The sequence below is a fragment of the Grus americana genome, chromosome 2 (assembly GCF_028858705.1).
Source record: "Grus americana isolate bGruAme1 chromosome 2, bGruAme1.mat, whole genome shotgun sequence".
Classification (NCBI taxonomy): Eukaryota; Metazoa; Chordata; class Aves; order Gruiformes; family Gruidae; genus Grus; species Grus americana.
Window position 1 is genome coordinate 148,331,231 of NC_072853.1, and position 17,680 is coordinate 148,348,910.

At 37.9% G+C, this 17,680-nt stretch overlaps 1 protein-coding gene across 9 annotated transcripts in view; it reads right to left on the reverse strand.

Moving 5' to 3' along the window:
• NEBL (nebulette) overlaps positions 1 to 17,680 on the reverse strand; it is a 269,002-nt gene that overhangs the window by 75,715 nt on the left and 175,607 nt on the right. For 4 of the 9 annotated variants that reach the window (XM_054814582.1, XM_054814581.1, XM_054814584.1 and 1 more), the window contains exons 3-5: positions 14,136 to 14,240; positions 11,826 to 11,936; positions 4,681 to 4,791 (exon numbers count right to left, since the gene is read on the reverse strand). The exons of 2 other annotated variants lie outside the window; for them this stretch is intronic. In XM_054814582.1, the coding sequence (XP_054670557.1) occupies positions 4,681 to 4,791; positions 11,826 to 11,936; positions 14,136 to 14,240 (327 nt within the window). The remainder of the gene's footprint in view (positions 1 to 4,680; positions 4,792 to 11,825; positions 11,937 to 14,135; positions 14,241 to 17,680) is intronic. 3 more of the 9 variants (XM_054814585.1, XM_054814588.1, XM_054814583.1) reach the window with 1 other exon arrangement.

Genomic DNA, 17,680 nt, shown 5'->3' on the forward strand with positions numbered 1-17,680 from the left:
ATAGGGCCAAACCTCCAGCTCTTATAGAAAGGCATAAGGTCCACTAAGGATAAACATGCCGGTCTATTTACTCCAGCTGAGAGTCCTGAAGATGCTTCACCTTTCATGATGGTGCCAGTGCACTGGAATGCACTGCTATACTGCAAAGTAAACAGATTTCTAACAAGGCTGCAAAGCATCTCAAGTTGTCAATCAACACACAGAAACTTCTGCTACGTGGTAACCCAAGCACATCTAGATTTAAAGAACTGAGACCTTTCCTGCAGTCTTTTGTCTTCTCCCCTGTTCCAATTCCAAAACTATTCCAAGCTACAGGTAATAACTGACTAAAATATGCACAAGCAGCTATGAACACATTTTGCCCTCTTGAGATGCAGACACAGAAGTCAGGAAGGAGCTGGGTACACCTATCTGCAAGAGAATTTGTCTCTTACTGTTCATCCCTGCTCAGTATTTTCTAAGATCTGTAAGTCCACTAACTAATGACCTGTCAGCTGTGTCTCTGCTCCCTTTTCTCTCATCTGCACTTTGGGGTCCATCAACACTAAGAAAATGACTAGCTGGTGACAATCATCATTGGCAACAGCTTTTCTGATCCCCACTCAAATGGTGTTGAAAACTGTTTCCCGGCTCGTGTAGAAGAGACAAACACATTTCTGGCCCATTACAGATTGATGCAGTCATCCTTTCCAGTAATGGGCTTGAAAATTGATTGGTCCCAATTACATCAGGAGTAAACACATCATTTTCAGCACCAGTTGGAAGTGGTCCAGGGGGACCTGCTGTTGACAACCACTGTCAGCAGAAAGTTAGTCAGTGAAAGGTGATTTTTCTAATGCAGATGCTGAACAGAGAGCCAGGAGGAGCTTGACTTTAACATGATCTGCATCAAAACAAACATCGACATTTTGGTATGTTATTCATGTTGTTAAGCACATCAAGTTTAAGATCTGCTCATTTGATCTTATCAGAAAGAATGTAAATTTTGTGTGTGTGTGGATTGTGACTGCACAATATCCTGAATATGAAGCGGGGGGGGGGGGGGAAGCTTACTACTAAAACAATATAAACTTCTTAACTATTTAATGGTTGGTGAAACATTATAAATTACCACTACTGACATCTTATGGTCTGCAAAGAGCATACATATACATCAAATGTTTGCCCAACTGTCAACTAACATTTTTAAAGCAGAACTGTTTTGTACATAAGTATAAGATAAAAGATACCAGGGCTCCAACCTCAGATTTGCAAACTGCCTTTTAAATGCCCACAGATGAGTCTGTTGCAGTTTTCCTATTTGTAAAATCAGAACACCACTTCCTTATTTCATACAATGTAATGCTGTGAGGACAATCAATAATTTTAACCAAGCAGAACATATAAATTGCTGTACAAACACTTAAAGTTGTTTTGCTATTCATAATGCTCGGTGATGGACCAGGTCATGGAACAGACAAACGTGTGATCCACAGCTTTGAGTATCTTCATCAAACCCTACATGTAGCTTCTACCCAGGCACAATGCAGTAAGTGGGTTTTTCTGCTTTAGAAACTTAATTGTCATGTAATTTCCCTGTTCAATTACTTTCTTCCATCCATGTGACCCTCAGCTACACATAAGGTGAACCACTATTTTGTGACTCAACGGTTTTATAAGGGCCACCACCTTTGGTCCCAAGTTTGGAAACTTCCAGATGAGCTAAATGACATCAGCCAAGCACAGGCATAAAGCAGGCTGATGGTCCCTACTTCACTTTTCTCCAAACGCCTTTGTGTGCCAAAGTCACATCATTAACATTCACTTCACAAAACAGAAACACAATTTATAGAGAAAAGTACTCTGGTTTGGATAAACATGTGCTCGTTCAAGCATTATGTAGTATTTAAATTATTTTTCAAGTAAATTCCCTATCATTAAAAAAGTCACTTTTGTTCTTTTGAGAGCAATTTTCTTCAGTCTAAGTATGAAGAAGAGAAAAATGTTTTTCTTATACACGATCACGTTGTTCAGGAGATTTTACAATATTTCCCTATTATGCAGCTTCAGCCCACGCTTATACAGCGTGTTAATGATATTCAAAGTGGTGTGAAGGCCTACAGCACATGACAGTTTCAAAATGTCAGCACAAATGTATTGTAAGTTGAATACAGTCTTAATTTTTAAAGGAAATTGCACATTTCACAGAGTTGAGTATAAATGTCAGCCTTATTTTAAGGCTGAGTAAATAGTCTTAAACACATCCTAATCCTATTAGATGCAAACCCTGCTTGTAAAGGTTGAATTGAGTTGGCAGAGCATTGTAGGTAAACACGCATTCTGCTCCCATAGGTATACTGTACTGAGTAGTGGATAAAAGAGCTTTGTCCTTCTATTCCCCTAGTAGTTTCCCTCCTTTTTCCCTGCACTTCCAAAGCTGTGATTCTACAAATAGCCTGAAATAGTTCAGGAAGACAAATGCTCCACATTTGGGATGCTCACTATTCCACACTCTGACTCAAAGATGAAAACTCATGCGGCTCTAAATTAAACCTGTACTTACAAACCAAGAAATCTGCAGCTATTCACCATGGTGCCCAAACAATTACCCGCAGGAGCTGTGTAATTCGGCTGAACAATAACTGGACTTACATAACTTGCTCCTTTATGTCTGATAAAGATATATCCACGTTGCACTGCAGCTCCCCACAAGCAACCAGAAAGAATCTGTTCTTGAACAGATGAAACTAACTGGTTAGAGTTTTATGTTGGATGCGGAGGGTTGGTTTGATTTTTTTTTGAAGTTTGCTCAGGCTGAAAATAATTTCCTTCATATTTTTTCATTATTTTTAACATGCTGTTAAAAGTTCTCATTTATCAAAACATCCTTCCCTCCTATGTTTGCCTTCATTTCCTTTTTTTTTTTTTTGCTTGCTTGCTTTAAGGGTGAAAGAAGATGAAACAACTGAATTTCATTTACTCTCACATCTGTACCCTGCTCTGCTTAATTCTGTTAGCAGGTGATGTACAGCTGTAGAATGGGAATGGGTTTTGAACTAGCATACTAATCCTCAGACCATGATGAATTTGATTCAAAAACTTGTCTCATATTCCTCCTGGTCCCACCACCTTCTCTGAGAGGGATTCCCATCTCTCTTCCCAACATTATTTCCTCTCCTAGTAGTCCACCATCTTATGGGGAGAGAAGTTCATGTTCCCAGCTCCTACACTCTGTCAACCTGACATCCTGATGCTTCCAACAGCAGAGATGGCCAGAGTTTGACAGGAAGAGGGAATTCTGTAATCAAGGCAGGTTGCAAATTACCACTGGGAGTTCCAATGCAGGTATTTCCCAGAAGAAGAAAAAGTTATTCTTCAAACATAATGCTTCCCTGAAGTTTTCCAGCAGCCTTTTAATCAGCGGCCAGCTGTCAAGATTCTGCACACACGGACATACATCTAACACTGACATTTAGCTTTCAGCCTCCATAACCTAAGAGTGTTTGTTACACTGTCAGTAGGGAAGATAGGGTAAATTTAAGTTAATTCACAATGAACACCCAAGCTTCGTTTTCTGTATTGTTAGCAGCAAACAAATATCCCGTTTGTCTGAGAAATTAGAGTTATAAAATCACACACCTACCTGACTTGACTTGCTTACCTAAGAAGAATGGAAATGGATCATAACTTTAAAGGTATTTACATGTCAGCTGCTCTTACTGGTTTTGTGTAACCTTTAAAATGACTTCACTATTTTAGCCAATCTTCTCCTAAAATGTAATTTTCTCATAAGTAAGCTTTTACAAAACCTAAGACATTTTTGTTCAAACTTGTGTTTGTATAATTCAAGACACTAATCTTGGTAGCATTTCCACCCCTAGCAATGGTGCATTGAGCTAGTATAAGCTAGCTCAACCATGAAATCAAACCTGACTTGAAACTAATAAAAAATGTAAATACTATTATTAAGCTTTTTATATTGTGAAACTCTAAAGAACCTCAAGTTAACAAGCAGCTGTAAAAAAAAAAAAGAAAAAAAAAACAACCTCTAAAAATATTACTAAATCCTCTAATTTATTTGGAAATTATTTAAGTAAAACTACAAGAACAAATACTTTGGTCAATAGCATAAACTACTGCCAGACACCAAATTGAACTCTGCAGCTCAGATTCTGTAAGTCATACATTGTTCTCTGGATCTCATTTGATATGTACTTATGAGATGGGAACATTGTTCATGTGCATAAAAGTCTGCAAGAGCAGGGCAGAAACAGCCCCTTCTCTCCTCTAAACAGAGCCCTTAAAGAAGTACCCAAATGTTGACAGTGTAAGACACTGAAACCATGCTGGTGTTCACGCAAACAAAGAGTTTTATACATTTTTAAAGTACAAGTAGGTACACGTGAATTCAGAGAACCTGTCTTTGTTATTTTATTTCAGACTGATAGCACTTAGTAACAATTACTACTAATAAGCAATAACCACCGCTTTCCATTGCAGTTTAGAATAAAAGTCGCATACTATTACTCATAGCATATTTTAAACACACATCATGTCCCAAATTACTTCAGAGCAAATAATGCAAAAAACCCACCAACTAATGAAATATGAGAATATTCCATGCCCAGTTCACTTCAGTTAGCTATAATAGATGTATCTACCCAAAACAAGTGAGCTATTTTCAGCTGGGAGAGTACTTACATTACTCTGGTATTTATTGACTTCCATGGCATGCTTAATATCTGGAGGCTCCTTCATATGTGCATAATCTGAAGTTCCTTTCTCAGCATCATGTTTTTGTTTATAAAGAACCTGAAAAGAGCAACGTTATATTTCTGTGACCTCGGCAGAACAGGCATAATAACACGAGCTGGGTTAAACCTAGTGTGGTAGTGCGGCTGTATTCAGGAAGAAATGTAATAAATAATTAAGCTCCTTAATGGAACCAGAACCCTGAAACGCGAGCAGCTTCTACCCAAAACAGAGACTTATGAGGCACAGTCAGCACAGAGATTTCTCTGAGGCTGTTATTGCAGCAGAGGTATGAGTAGACAGGAGGAAGAAAAAGAAATATACAGAAACAGAAAATTAACCTTAACAAGGTGAGAAGATGGCGCAGGGAAAAGCATAAGGGAAAGCTTTTTTTGCTCAAACCACACTTGAATCTATCAGCTAACTAAAAATTTCCTCAGGTTTCTTTTTTTTTTTTTTCCTGGAAGCAGGAAATAAACAAACAGGTTTACATGAAATACTCATAGCCCAAACATCTATTTCTTCCACTGTTAGGAAATTACTAGCACAATACACATTTTGACTAGCCCCCAGGTTCACAAAGAAAAATAATATTTATGTTCAATTGTCATCATGGCGAAGGAAAATGGAATTGGATTGTGAGTTTATAAACAAATTTATTTCTATAATAGAAACTGAGCTCAATGTTGGGCATTCATCCAGCTTTCACTGTACTGTGTTATGCTTACATATACACACACTCACATACTAGAACTGCTTGAAAAGCTGATCTTGCACTTATCCTTGTCAGAAGCTTTTAGGCTTACATTAAGAAAATTCACCAGGTTTTGGTGCCTGAAGAAGCAGAAAGCATCAAGTAAATTCATTCTCTAATAGCTCTCAGGAGCAAGCATTAAAATAATCCCCAAGAAAACAGCAAATACTAAACAAGATTGAAAGCTGACCAGGAGGAGAAGGATTTGAAACTAAAACCCTCGATAGCAATAAAAGAATACTGTGAAAGTTTTGAGATGGGAACTCTTGACTACGGTGATTTGGACTCTTAGGACAGGACACTAGCACTGTGAGAAAATGTTGTATCTGTGTTTCAGGCAGCAAGATTGCATCTGAGTCACAGACCAGGGTCCTCAAGGAAATATGTTCGTATCTGCCCTGGCTATCTCAGATTACAAAATGATATATAGGCTGAGAGATTAAGACAAAAAGGGTGGGGTTTTTTTGCACTGCTACTATATGAATGAAAGTATCAAATTAGGAAACTTAAAATGTGCCATCTCCTTATACAGTGTAAATCCAACATGATCAGGCCTCTGGGGAAACAAACACAACTTAAACTGAAACAAAAATATCTATAACCTCCCTATACTGATTACATCTTGCAACTGGCGAAGAAACAATCTTTAACAAGACTAAAGCATCACTAACAAATGATCCCCTGCAAAAGTGTAATTACTATGTAAACATATGCCACAAAAACTCTTTTGCTACTTCTCCTGCTTCACATTGTCACTTTTGAGATGTTCCCCACTTAATACCATTCTGAAAAGCAGACCTGTACAGTTACTTCCAAAATCTACATTTTATTATATAGCCACTTTGCTGATTCAGCATCTATATTTTTCTATTGGCAAATGGGCTATGTAACAAAGACATCAAAAAACAAAAGCACATCAACTCCCAACATGAGAAAACTAACAGAAATGACAATTGAGTGTCCACTATCTTGGGCAAAGATGACTGTTTCTTCAGCTTAATGTAGGAATATTTAACCTGCTATTTGCCGGCTGTGTTTTTCCTATATTTTCACATCATTCTTATTAACTGATTTAAGTAACCTTGAAGCACTCACAGGCTAGGAGGAGTTCAACAGCTGCCTAGTTTAGTTTTGGACAGTTTAGTGCAGAACTACTCCCAGATCTGTAACTCAGTTCCAAGGAAGCATGAAAAAATGTTTATGAGGATTATTTCATCAATATTCCTAGAACTATTATTTTACATGTTAGCATGTGTACATTTCTTTCTCATTTCATGTTCATTTTCAAGTTTTAGCTAAACTGCATTTTCTTTTTCAAATCTACATATGAAACTACTCTACAAGAGAGATCAAGCATTATAGGTCACTGATGTAACCTCTACTCTGTAGTGGCATCATTTATTAACTCCAGAAATACAAGGCAATTATTTAAGTGGGTATGGCTTCAGATTGAACTAATTTGTAAGTACTCATTTTTTATTTTTCTTATCTCTCTTGTACACCAGTGTGTCAATAGGAAGCTGCATTAAGGAAGGCTTTGTGCTCTTTTAACCTAACTCTGACTGACCCTCTGTTTCAGAATACTTTAAACACTATTACATTTTTATTTTTATATTTCCCTTGATAGTCTGTAAGCTGAGCTCTAAATTTAAAATCCACAACGTAGGATTTTGTAGGAGGAAATGTTCAAGAACACAGAAAACACCATTTGAGTCTCTAGATATAGAATTAGATTATTCAACATATTCATGTAAAACAAAACTAGAGAAGTCCAGGAGACAAATACCTGCTATCATAAAAAGAGGAAATCTTGAACGTGAGATTTGATACTATAAAAAAACATGAAAAATTACATAAAACAGTCTGGTAATGTGCAATAAGGTTGTAAATTATGCAGCAAACCACAAAAATAGCTTTATCATAGTAAAAAAATACATATGAAAGTAAAAGGAGGATTCTGCACACAAGTAAGAAAAACTCTGAACCTTCCTCTAGAAGTTGAAAAATATTGCTTAAGATTCACTTGGCTCATCATCTTTAAAAACAAACAGAAAATACTGTTGAGCATTGACATATAGTTACTATTTGAGATATTGCCCTGTGCAAAGGAGAAAATTAAACTGCCTTCAGTTTGCTTTAGATTATTCCTTTCAGATAAGAAGAAAAACAGTGCAATCTCTTCTTATGGCAGAAATAAAGTGATGAAAAAAGTGATGAAACGCATACTTTTTTTCAGCATTGTTTCCCCTTCAAGCAATTTTAAATACCTTTATCATTGTTTGTGACACCTTATTAAAAAAAAATGTTCTATGTAAGGAAGAACTCAGTATACTGCTTTTCAGACAAGAGAAAGACTTGGCACAAAGCTAGAAATGATCAGAAATTTTCCTTCAGAAATATTTTCCACTGGAAAATTGCAATTTTTCCAGAAAATGTCCATTTCCACTCAGGAAAATCAAAAAGAGGGCTCCCTGCCCAGACTGCTCTCATCAACTTTATTTTCTCATTGCAGAGAACAGGGAAGTTGATGAGAGCTTTGTGGGCTGTCAGGGAGGGTGAAAGTACGTGTCGGGGAGAGGGACTTCTCCTGTTGTCTCTAGCTTACCCTGGGGACAGCTATGACAAAAGAGAGAGAGGGAGGAAAATCTGGTTGCTCACCTTCAGGAAAGCTAGTTAGAAGACGACAGTCAAATTTTCTGCATAGAGGGAAAAATGAAATTGTTAAAAGCCACCCAAGTATATGAGGCTATGAAACTTCTTTTTCATTCTCCTGAAGCATTTTTTTTCCCATAAATATTGTCATGATTTTTTGTCAAAATTTCAGATGGATGTCCTTCTCTATGGGTATTTATTTCCATCTTAGCGTCAGCTCTGTATAAAATACAAAAGAGCAAATGTGGGCTTTATGCAAAAGCCAGCAGAGATGGTCTTGGTTTAGCCTTTTCTCTGTACCTTGAAGAGGGAATACAATCAATACGGGAGAAAGCTCCGCAGGAGGAGAACCACAACCATCAGAGTGTTATACTCTCCGTTACGGCAAGATCCTGTCAGTGCTGCCATTGTACAGCGGGAACCCTGCAGAACAAAGTCCTGGCTCCGTGGAAGTCCGGACAATTGCCGTATCAGACCAGATGGTCTGATGATGCTGATCAGATGGTGCTATGGCAGCCTGTTTGCCCCGAAGAGGACAGTGAAGGGCAGGTCTAAGTGGTGAATAATTTCTTGTGAGAAAAAGGAAATTTCCCCTAGTTGCCTCCAAGTTCCTAAATCATGAGCGTGATCTGAAACAGTGTACAAAATTAATAAATTGGGCTAGATCTAGGTAGGCTGAAAACAGAGCTGCTGGGCAGCAGCAGTGCAGCAGCACCATTTCAGGATCAAACTTCAAATCATGGGAGATACAATTGCTGAAGACACACTTGTGTAAGGAGATCACCCGGCAGAGGCACCCCAGCCTCGGCAGTCCTGTGCCAGCAGATGGTAGCAGGAAGAGTCGGTGGTTCCCTTTCTTCCACATCGTGATCCTCTAGTCCCGACACACCTGCTTGGCAGATGAGGCTATGGATCCTGCCACGAAATGGCATCACAGAGTGAGGAAGCACTGCTTGATCTGCTACAAAAGCATTCAAGCCCGGCCTTGCATCCAAGAAGTATGAAAGGGGAGTCAAAGGTGTAAATTTATTCTAATGTGGATGGGGAGGAGGATATGTGCCCCTATTTTCCGCCTCTCAGGAAATTAGCACCTATTTAAAATCAACTTACTATAATTGCAAAACAGACTGCAGTTCTGTGCTTGCAACAGCCTTTTTGTGGGAGAGTTGGCACAACGGCCAGATGGTGCTGCTCCCTCTCCTTCCTATGGCATACCCTTGGTCTCCTCTTGCTGAAGTGATGACCTGTAAATTCACAATCCCAGCTAGATGGATGCAGCAGAAATCCTCTCTGCCACATCCTGACCCAGCTGAAATCTGAAATCCTTGTATTAGCTACTTAGGTACCGCAGTGATAGGCACAATATGGATTAGATTTGGAGACTGTAGAGAAGATTTTCCACTAGAAAATCCCCTAGGATCTCTCTCAAAGTAGCATTAAATTCAGGTCCACTGCAACAGTAACCACAAGTTGGAAAAATGTGTCAGCGTATCTTTAAGTTTTATGGTAGATTATGATTTATAATGCATCTATTCCTAAGGGGATGGTATGGATTTTACAGGAAAAGTTTCAGCTCAAATATAACTCATCCTATATGCATATTTGTTTCTCTACGACTGTTGGATGATTGAAGAAAATCTTTAAAAAAATCAAATGAAAATGTCAGTCTTTTCCTTAAAAGGGTTTTTTTGATGAATCGAATGGTTTTATTTTCAGTCTCGGTTATTCATCTTTTCTGCCACATCACCAATGTTAATTAACCTCATTTGCGTAAACTAATGTAGAATGTACTCATTTGGAACGAATCCAGGAGTAAATCTGTGGGAAACTAGTTAACTAATGCTTTATAAATCAAGCTAACGGTTTAAAAATGTTATACAAGTTTAATTCCCAATTTATTTCTACTGTAATTCTTCTAATCACTCACTTTACAATGAAATGTCACATTAACGTCATTTCAGCTACTGTGCTGCTTTGAGTGTATATATGTTCCATTTCAAACTATGAAAACTAGAATATACTTTATATTATTATATTTGTTTTATATAGCCTTAACACATTGTTTTAAATCAGAACATTTCTCTACAAGCTGTACTGAGATTTCAGTGCTTTTTTTTGTTATGAATATTTTCCTTTCATTGAAAAAAAATGACTGCATTAGAAGAACGCATATTGAGGTACAATCAATAATATGGATGCAGGAGTGTGTTCACTTCAGACTGGCTGTATTAAACTATACATAGTTAATGTCTTTAAGAGAGGAGAAAGGCAAAATGAGAAAAATGTGGAAATGTTTGGTGGACAGAAAGCCATGACTGTCTATCAGCTGTAACTTTCATGAGTAACAATGAAAATCTGTAACTGCATTCATGTTACACACACTTAACACAATTCCACTGAGATCAATGGAAGTGAAGGGTCACCTACTTACATTAAGGGTATTATATTGTTAAGCCCCTGGAGGCAACTGAACTTGAATTTACTATTTTACTGGTTGTTTGCATGTTTTACATTATGTTCAATATATTTTATTTCATATTTTGAATTCTATAAAATTTGTTGAGTGATAGTATGTAGAGCATCAGAAATCATAGAACCATAGAATGGTTTGGCTTGGAAGGGACCTCAAAGATCATCTAGTTCCAACCCCCCTGCTGTGGGCAGGGACACACTCCACTAGATGAGGTTGCCCAAAGCCCCATCCAACCTGGCCTTGAACACTTCCAGGGATGGGGCATCCACAACTTCTCTGGGCAACCCGTTCCAGTGCCTCACCACCCTCATAGTAGAGAATTTCTTTCTAATAACTAGCCTAAATCTACCCTCTTTTAGTTTAAAAACATTACCCCTCATCCTATCACAAAAGGCCCTGCTAAAAAGTTTGTCCCCATCTTTCTTGTAAGTTCCCTTTAGGTACTGGAAGGCTGCAATTAGATCTTCCCAGAGCCTTCTTTTCTCCAGGCTGAACAAGCCCAACTCTCGCAGCCTGTCTTCATAGGAGAGGTGCTCCAGCCCTCTGATCATCTTTGTGGCCCTCCTCTGGACTTGCTCCAACAGGCCCATGTCCTTCTTATGTTGGGGGCCCCAGAGCTGGACGCAGTACTCCAGGTGGGGTCTCATGAGGGCGGAGTAGAGGGGCAGAATCCCCTCCCTCAACCTGCTGGTCACACTTCTTTTGATGCAGCCCGGGATATGGTTGGCTTTCTGGGCTGCAAGTGCACATTGTCGGCTCATGTTGAGCTTATCATCCACCAAAACCCCCATGTCCTTCTCCTCAGGGCTGCTCTCAATCCATTCTGCACCCAGCCTGTATTTGTGCAGGACCTTGCACTCGGCCTTGTTGAACTTCATGCAGTTCACACGGGCCCACCTCTCAAGCTTGTCAAGGTCCCTCTGGATGGCATCCCTTCCCTCCAGCCTATCAACTGCACCACACACATCATTGGATTGCTGAATGCACTAGCAGTTTTAAAATTTATATTTAATGAACATAACAAGTAAGATTGTCAATATCTTAAAAGTGAGTAGTTCTTGAAGTTAAGAATTTAGGGTGACAAACTCTGGATGATAAACTCACCCAAATAAATTAAGCAGGCAATAAAGTATCCGTTCAAATATCTTGTTCAAATTGGTCATATTCTGCCACACAATTAATCTAAAAATAATTTTTGTGATTCTAAAATTGTACCTTGCTCTGAAGTTGTGTTAATTCTTTTGCAAATACACTGTCAATTGTGGCTGGCATCTGCTGATAAAGAGAGTTGGAAAGTTCTTTCTTAGCAGCTCCTTTATACTTCACCTAGAGGGGAGAAAAAGGTGACATATAATACAAAAAAATTAAGATACAGTAATCATAGTATCTATTTTTCCTATTAAGTAAAATGGTATGGACCATTAGAACTGGAAAAAATCTAATGCTGTCATGAACTTTCAAGCAAAACCAGATCTTTAAATAATAACTTTAAAATACTTTAGGTGGATGTGTCTAATTCACGAAGCAATGCAAAGTATCTCCTAATTAAATGCAATAATTTTGGGGAAGTATAAAATAAGGTAAGCAAGGCAGTTATTTTTCTATCCTTTTTAAATCATTTCCAAAACCCAGAATTATCTTTTTTCTTTCCGTTTTCCCAAGTTTTGCACAACAGGAGCAATGAGAGGCCAACAACAAATATTTTACCAATTAAGAAGCAGTAGCAATTAACCGTAACTGGAAAGGACAGGAACATTGAAGTTAGCATGTCTGCCATCATTTCTACTTAATTTTTTCATGTTACAGACTAATTTTTAAATTACTTTTTATTTATCCTGTACTTTCTACAGTGTTCAGTATTAGCAATTCCTCACAAAAGGGTTTTATGAGACAGGCCAGAATAATAGTTCAAAATCTGGGAGGCTTTTGCTTCAGATCTAAGTTTTTCAAATTCATTAAACAATAGTGTGAAGTATTGCTGTGAAAGTAATCATAAATATCAAAGATACCTTAAATGATACTGTCCAATGTCATTAATTTACTGTGCAATATACAGCTGTTCATTAGAGACTAGTTCCCCATATGTTTTTTATATATATATATATCAATAATTTGCTATAACATCTGTTGCTGTTTCCCAAAACAGAGGGCTCTTTTTCACTGCAGTAGACATGCTAAGAATTTCAGTGTTCAAGTTTTGCAAAAACAGGTTATGGGACACTAGAGGTCAGTAATTTACAAGATAAACCATCTATCACATCATCGGCTTCAGGTAACGCTGCAATAACCAGACAGAGTGCTCAAAAGTGTGATAACATAAGACATACGGGTTTTAAAATTTTGAAATATCTTTGTACCTCTAAATCTTTGACTAATAATTAGCAGCTTTTCTTTGGAATCACACAGATGGATTTGATAAATTCTCTATATTGTGCTTTTGTAGACTACAATAGTCTGTCTCTTAGAAAGCATAATTTCATCACATTTATGCCCCCTGGGACATGCCACTCTTTCTCAGAAAATATGAAGACAAATATAACAAAAATATTCATCAGATGTATTCATATTGAATGTAGCCACACAGCAAGCTGATGAATATCAGAAACAGACTATAGAATGTATATAATTGTATAACTCCAGATAGCCATATTGGGATGTTCTTTATCATAATCATAGAGGTAGCACAAAAAATGAGGCACCAAAAATTTACATCCTCCAAGGGTCACAGTGAAAGAAAAATCACTCAGAACCAGCAGTTCCTTAACAAAAGCAACTCTCCGTCAGGGAAAACTCCTGCAGCTGTTCTCAACTGTGGAAAATAATCAGAGATGCAATCCTACGACACCTTGTACCTGGGAGATGAAGAGCTGGCAGCAAACTCTGCTCTGGCATTTTGGAAGCTGCCATTCTTTCTTTGCCACTACAAGGAGATAGGGGGGTGGGTGGGGATGTGGAGGTGTGCGTACACATACGTATGTGTGTGTACGTACGTGCATATATGAAGACCTAAAAACTCTGACATGGGTATGGCATACATATGCATTCAAGTGCTCAGGTGACCTGCAGATGGCATTGACCTGATGTCTGTCCCAGTCCCCTTGCAGAAAGAGGACAGGGGTGATGATAATGTGGGAACAGTTTCCTTGTCCCCTTCTGTTTGGTATCAGGCAGTGAATTCTCCACAGCAGGGAAACTATGCATAGGTATCATTTGCAGAATAAGTCACAAGAAATCCTTTTACTATTCCTCAGTTGATCCATCCATATAATGAGATAGCTAGGACTGCCTCAGAACCATTAATAAAAAAACTTGCAATCCCAAAATAAAAGTGTCGCTTAATTGCAAATTATTATTACTCAGATATACAGTATACACTTATTACAGTGCTTTAAGTCACTTCAGCTTTAAACAGAATTGTTATTTGAAATAAGCCATCCTTCCCCTGCTAAAACCACCATATTAAATTGAGAGAGTTTTTAGGAAGAATAAGAAGCAAAGAGAATTCTTCAATCTTTTAGGTCTTACCTCAGAAATAAAATCACCAAGACTTTTCACATGTTTTAGCTGCAAGGCATCAGGTACAAATATGCACTTGCCTTTAGATTTTTTAAACTCTTCTTTATAGTGTATCTACAAAGAGGAGCAAAAAAAAGTTTAATTTTCTTTAAAAAACAACAGAAAAATAAACAATGGATTACTACTACTACTACTACTACTACTACTACTACTACTATTACTATTTTATTTATGGATACTATGGTGGGTGGCTTGCAAATACCTCAGGCTGGATCAAATTAAGCCATAAAGGGAAACACTCAGTTCTCACACACAGTACCAGGGCTATGTAAAAGTCGCAGAGCTTTTTAGTAATAAAGATGAAACAGATACAATTTTTCTCTACATCTACAGCACATTTTCACCACTGTTGTAGATGTTCTAGTATCTGTAAAGAAAGGAGAATCGAATAATTGATCTCCTTGATCCTTGATCTCAAAATTGTTAAACTAACTTCCAACACAGACCTAGCAAGCACAGAACCTGTACAACACAATCAAATGCCCCTTTATTAATCCAAGAGTTACATGAATAAATTCAGAACGCCACTGCCAAAACATTACCTACAAAATACCCCAGCAGTCATGACATGCAAGTAATAACAGAATTTCTTTAAGAGCAAACAAATTTTAAATTGAGTCATTTTTTTAAATCATGCATATGCACAAAGGAAACAATTTTTTAAGCAGAACACCACAACAAATTTTGAAAAAAAAAAGTATCTTTTTTTTTTTTTTTTTTTAAACAACCAACCTTTTTCTTACCATGGGGCAAACAACAGGGGCAGGTATAATAATCACATGACTGTTGATGAAGTCAGAGTTACTGTTTGTATTAGTGAGACCGCGAGAAGGGTAAAATCTCTGGACATGGTGAATGTGTAGGGACCTTTATTATGTAAGAACTGCGTAAAGAAAGATGGTGAATTATGCTGAGATGGACTAAATAAGTTTTAAAGACTGGCACTTTACATGGATAGCCTTAAATGTTTTTAGTGACATTTCTTTCTTTGTACATAGAATAGTTTAGTTCAATGCAAATTGAATTATTTAGAATCAAGCTTTCATGGTTATTATCTGCTACCATTCCTCTAACCTCATTTTCACATTCTGCACAACAGCAGCTTGCATTTATGCACTCTAGACTTGCTGACAAGCCCTGACAGAAGCAATATGATCTGCATCTCAGCATTACAGAAATATGCAGTCTTAATTTCCTCTTTCTCTGAATCCTTAATGGATATCACAAGTTCTAGTCTACATTCCTCTACAGGGACTTGGAAATTCATGAGAAGGATGGCAGCTTACGCAGAATCAGCTCCTGTACTTTCTGATGCAAACGTTTTGTCCACCGCAAAATGGATTAGATAATGCCAAATTCATCTCAAACTGATGACTAAATAATCCTCACACAGGAAATAATTTTGGTTACTATTGAGCTCATCCACGTTTGGACTACTGAAGGAATCTACATCTCATTACCGAATCATATTGTCTGTGGATTGCAGTGCATTCTAAATAAAAACTGTTTGGTGAACAATAGGTGTAAAATTACTGTGTGTCTTCATTTTACTCAGGGACCCACAAATTCAATGGTTCATGTAACCTGTGTGTGACACCGTACTCCTAGGTAATCACAGAGCAATACACGAAAAGGGCAGTTTTATGATAAACGTGAGCAGGCACTTACTGTTCAACCTGCATACATGCGTGCATGCACTTGCAAGTGTCTGTATGCATGTGCACATGAACAGCTTAAAAAAAAGGCTTCGTAGGATTATGTTCATTCACAGTGATACGGCTGAGAAAGGACATGGGAAATCTACAGAGCTGACTGTCTACTGGTTAGGTTTGATGGCGTTCCCAGTAGAAACTCCTGTAAAGCTGAGACTCTGGTAGAGGAGATGGGGAGTCTTGCTGCTCACAACTGAGATAAATCACCCACAGATACCTGAGAGCTGACTGTAATTACATCCATTTTAATTACAGAGCAATAATTACATTAAAAAAATCAAACATGAAAGCTTCCTAAGGTATCTCTTAATTGGGGTGGGATGACATGACACGACTAAAAGAAATAATCAAAGCTATTCTGCTGTAAAAGTCATGCTTTCAAAATAACCGAAAGCAATAAAAGGACTAATGCCACCTTCTTACTTCTTTATCATTCATGTTTATTACAGTAACCCATAGACGCCACAAAATTCACACAGGTTCAAATGAATAATTTAGAGAGGACATATAACAAAATGTGTGGCCAAACTCTAACACTCCATATTGCTACAGAAATGTCTGCATCACTTGGAATTGGAAAGATTGAAGATGAAATACAAGTATAATGAAGTTATGACATCTGCAATTAAAAAGTATCTTTATTGTAGATGACATAAGCAAGAGGCTTAAGAGCTTGGCTATGACTGAATATAGCCAATGGCTGGAAGGAATATGCAGAGAAGTTTATATTCTTCTTCAAAGTTTGGGGTTACAAATTCAAATGTCTAAAATACTGAATAGGAAATTTTGCCTGCGAGTGACTTACCCTTCACCACAAAATATGCTGTTTAGGTTGAGTAGAGCTGGTAAGCCTTGCGAAAAAAACAGATAATAGGAAAAATTTGCAAGTGATGGCCTGGAGCCACCACTGCTCTTTTGGTAATCTTTTGAAGTCCAATAGCTCACTAAAGGCCCAATTTTCAATTGCTCTCTCCTGATCCCTTTCTTCCCCCTGACTCATCATAAAACTACCCTGACCAGCAGCACAGCTATCCTGTAAAAGTGGATTAAAATTCCTAGACAACCACCAAAACAGTAAGCTACAAATTGCATTTTTTTCTTAATGGATCTTATATAGCAAGATCAACTTTATAAAACAAGGACATCCAATCTTTAGGCTGAAGTTTCCTGGCTCGCCAAGAAAATTCTTCTCACCCATGGCCTGTTTCATCAGCCTTTTTCACGGGGGAAACACAAAAGGAAAGGCTCCGATGGTAACAGCTTAATCCAAGCATCCACCTTTCCTTTGTATTCAGGGGTACATATTAACCAACTTTAAAACTGACATACTCAAAAAACTGTTCTTAGTATCTTGACATCAGTGACGTAACTATGTTGACAGTCATCATGCCAAGATCCGTTACAGAACTGTCATCTCTCAAAGACCCATTTCAGCTTAGAAAAGCCACAAAAAAGTCTGAACCTTCTTATCTAGCTCTTGCTAGACCAAAAAGGAACTTTTTTTCCACTAAGGATTCCCTTTCCAACCCTACACTTCTTAATTTACAGTCTCTCATAAGACTGAGAGCTGTGTCAGACCACAGATCCATCTAATACAAAATCCTCTCTCTGTGGCCACAGAAACCTAGAGAAAAGCATGAGAACGGGGCATCATACACTATCACTGCCTCACAGTAATTTACTAGTCTCCAGCAATTTGGACCTCAAAGTCCTCCTGCGTTAGAGGCTGTGACCAGTAATGGTGAGGCCAGAGGGACAGCTCCACTCTCAGTTAGGTGGTCA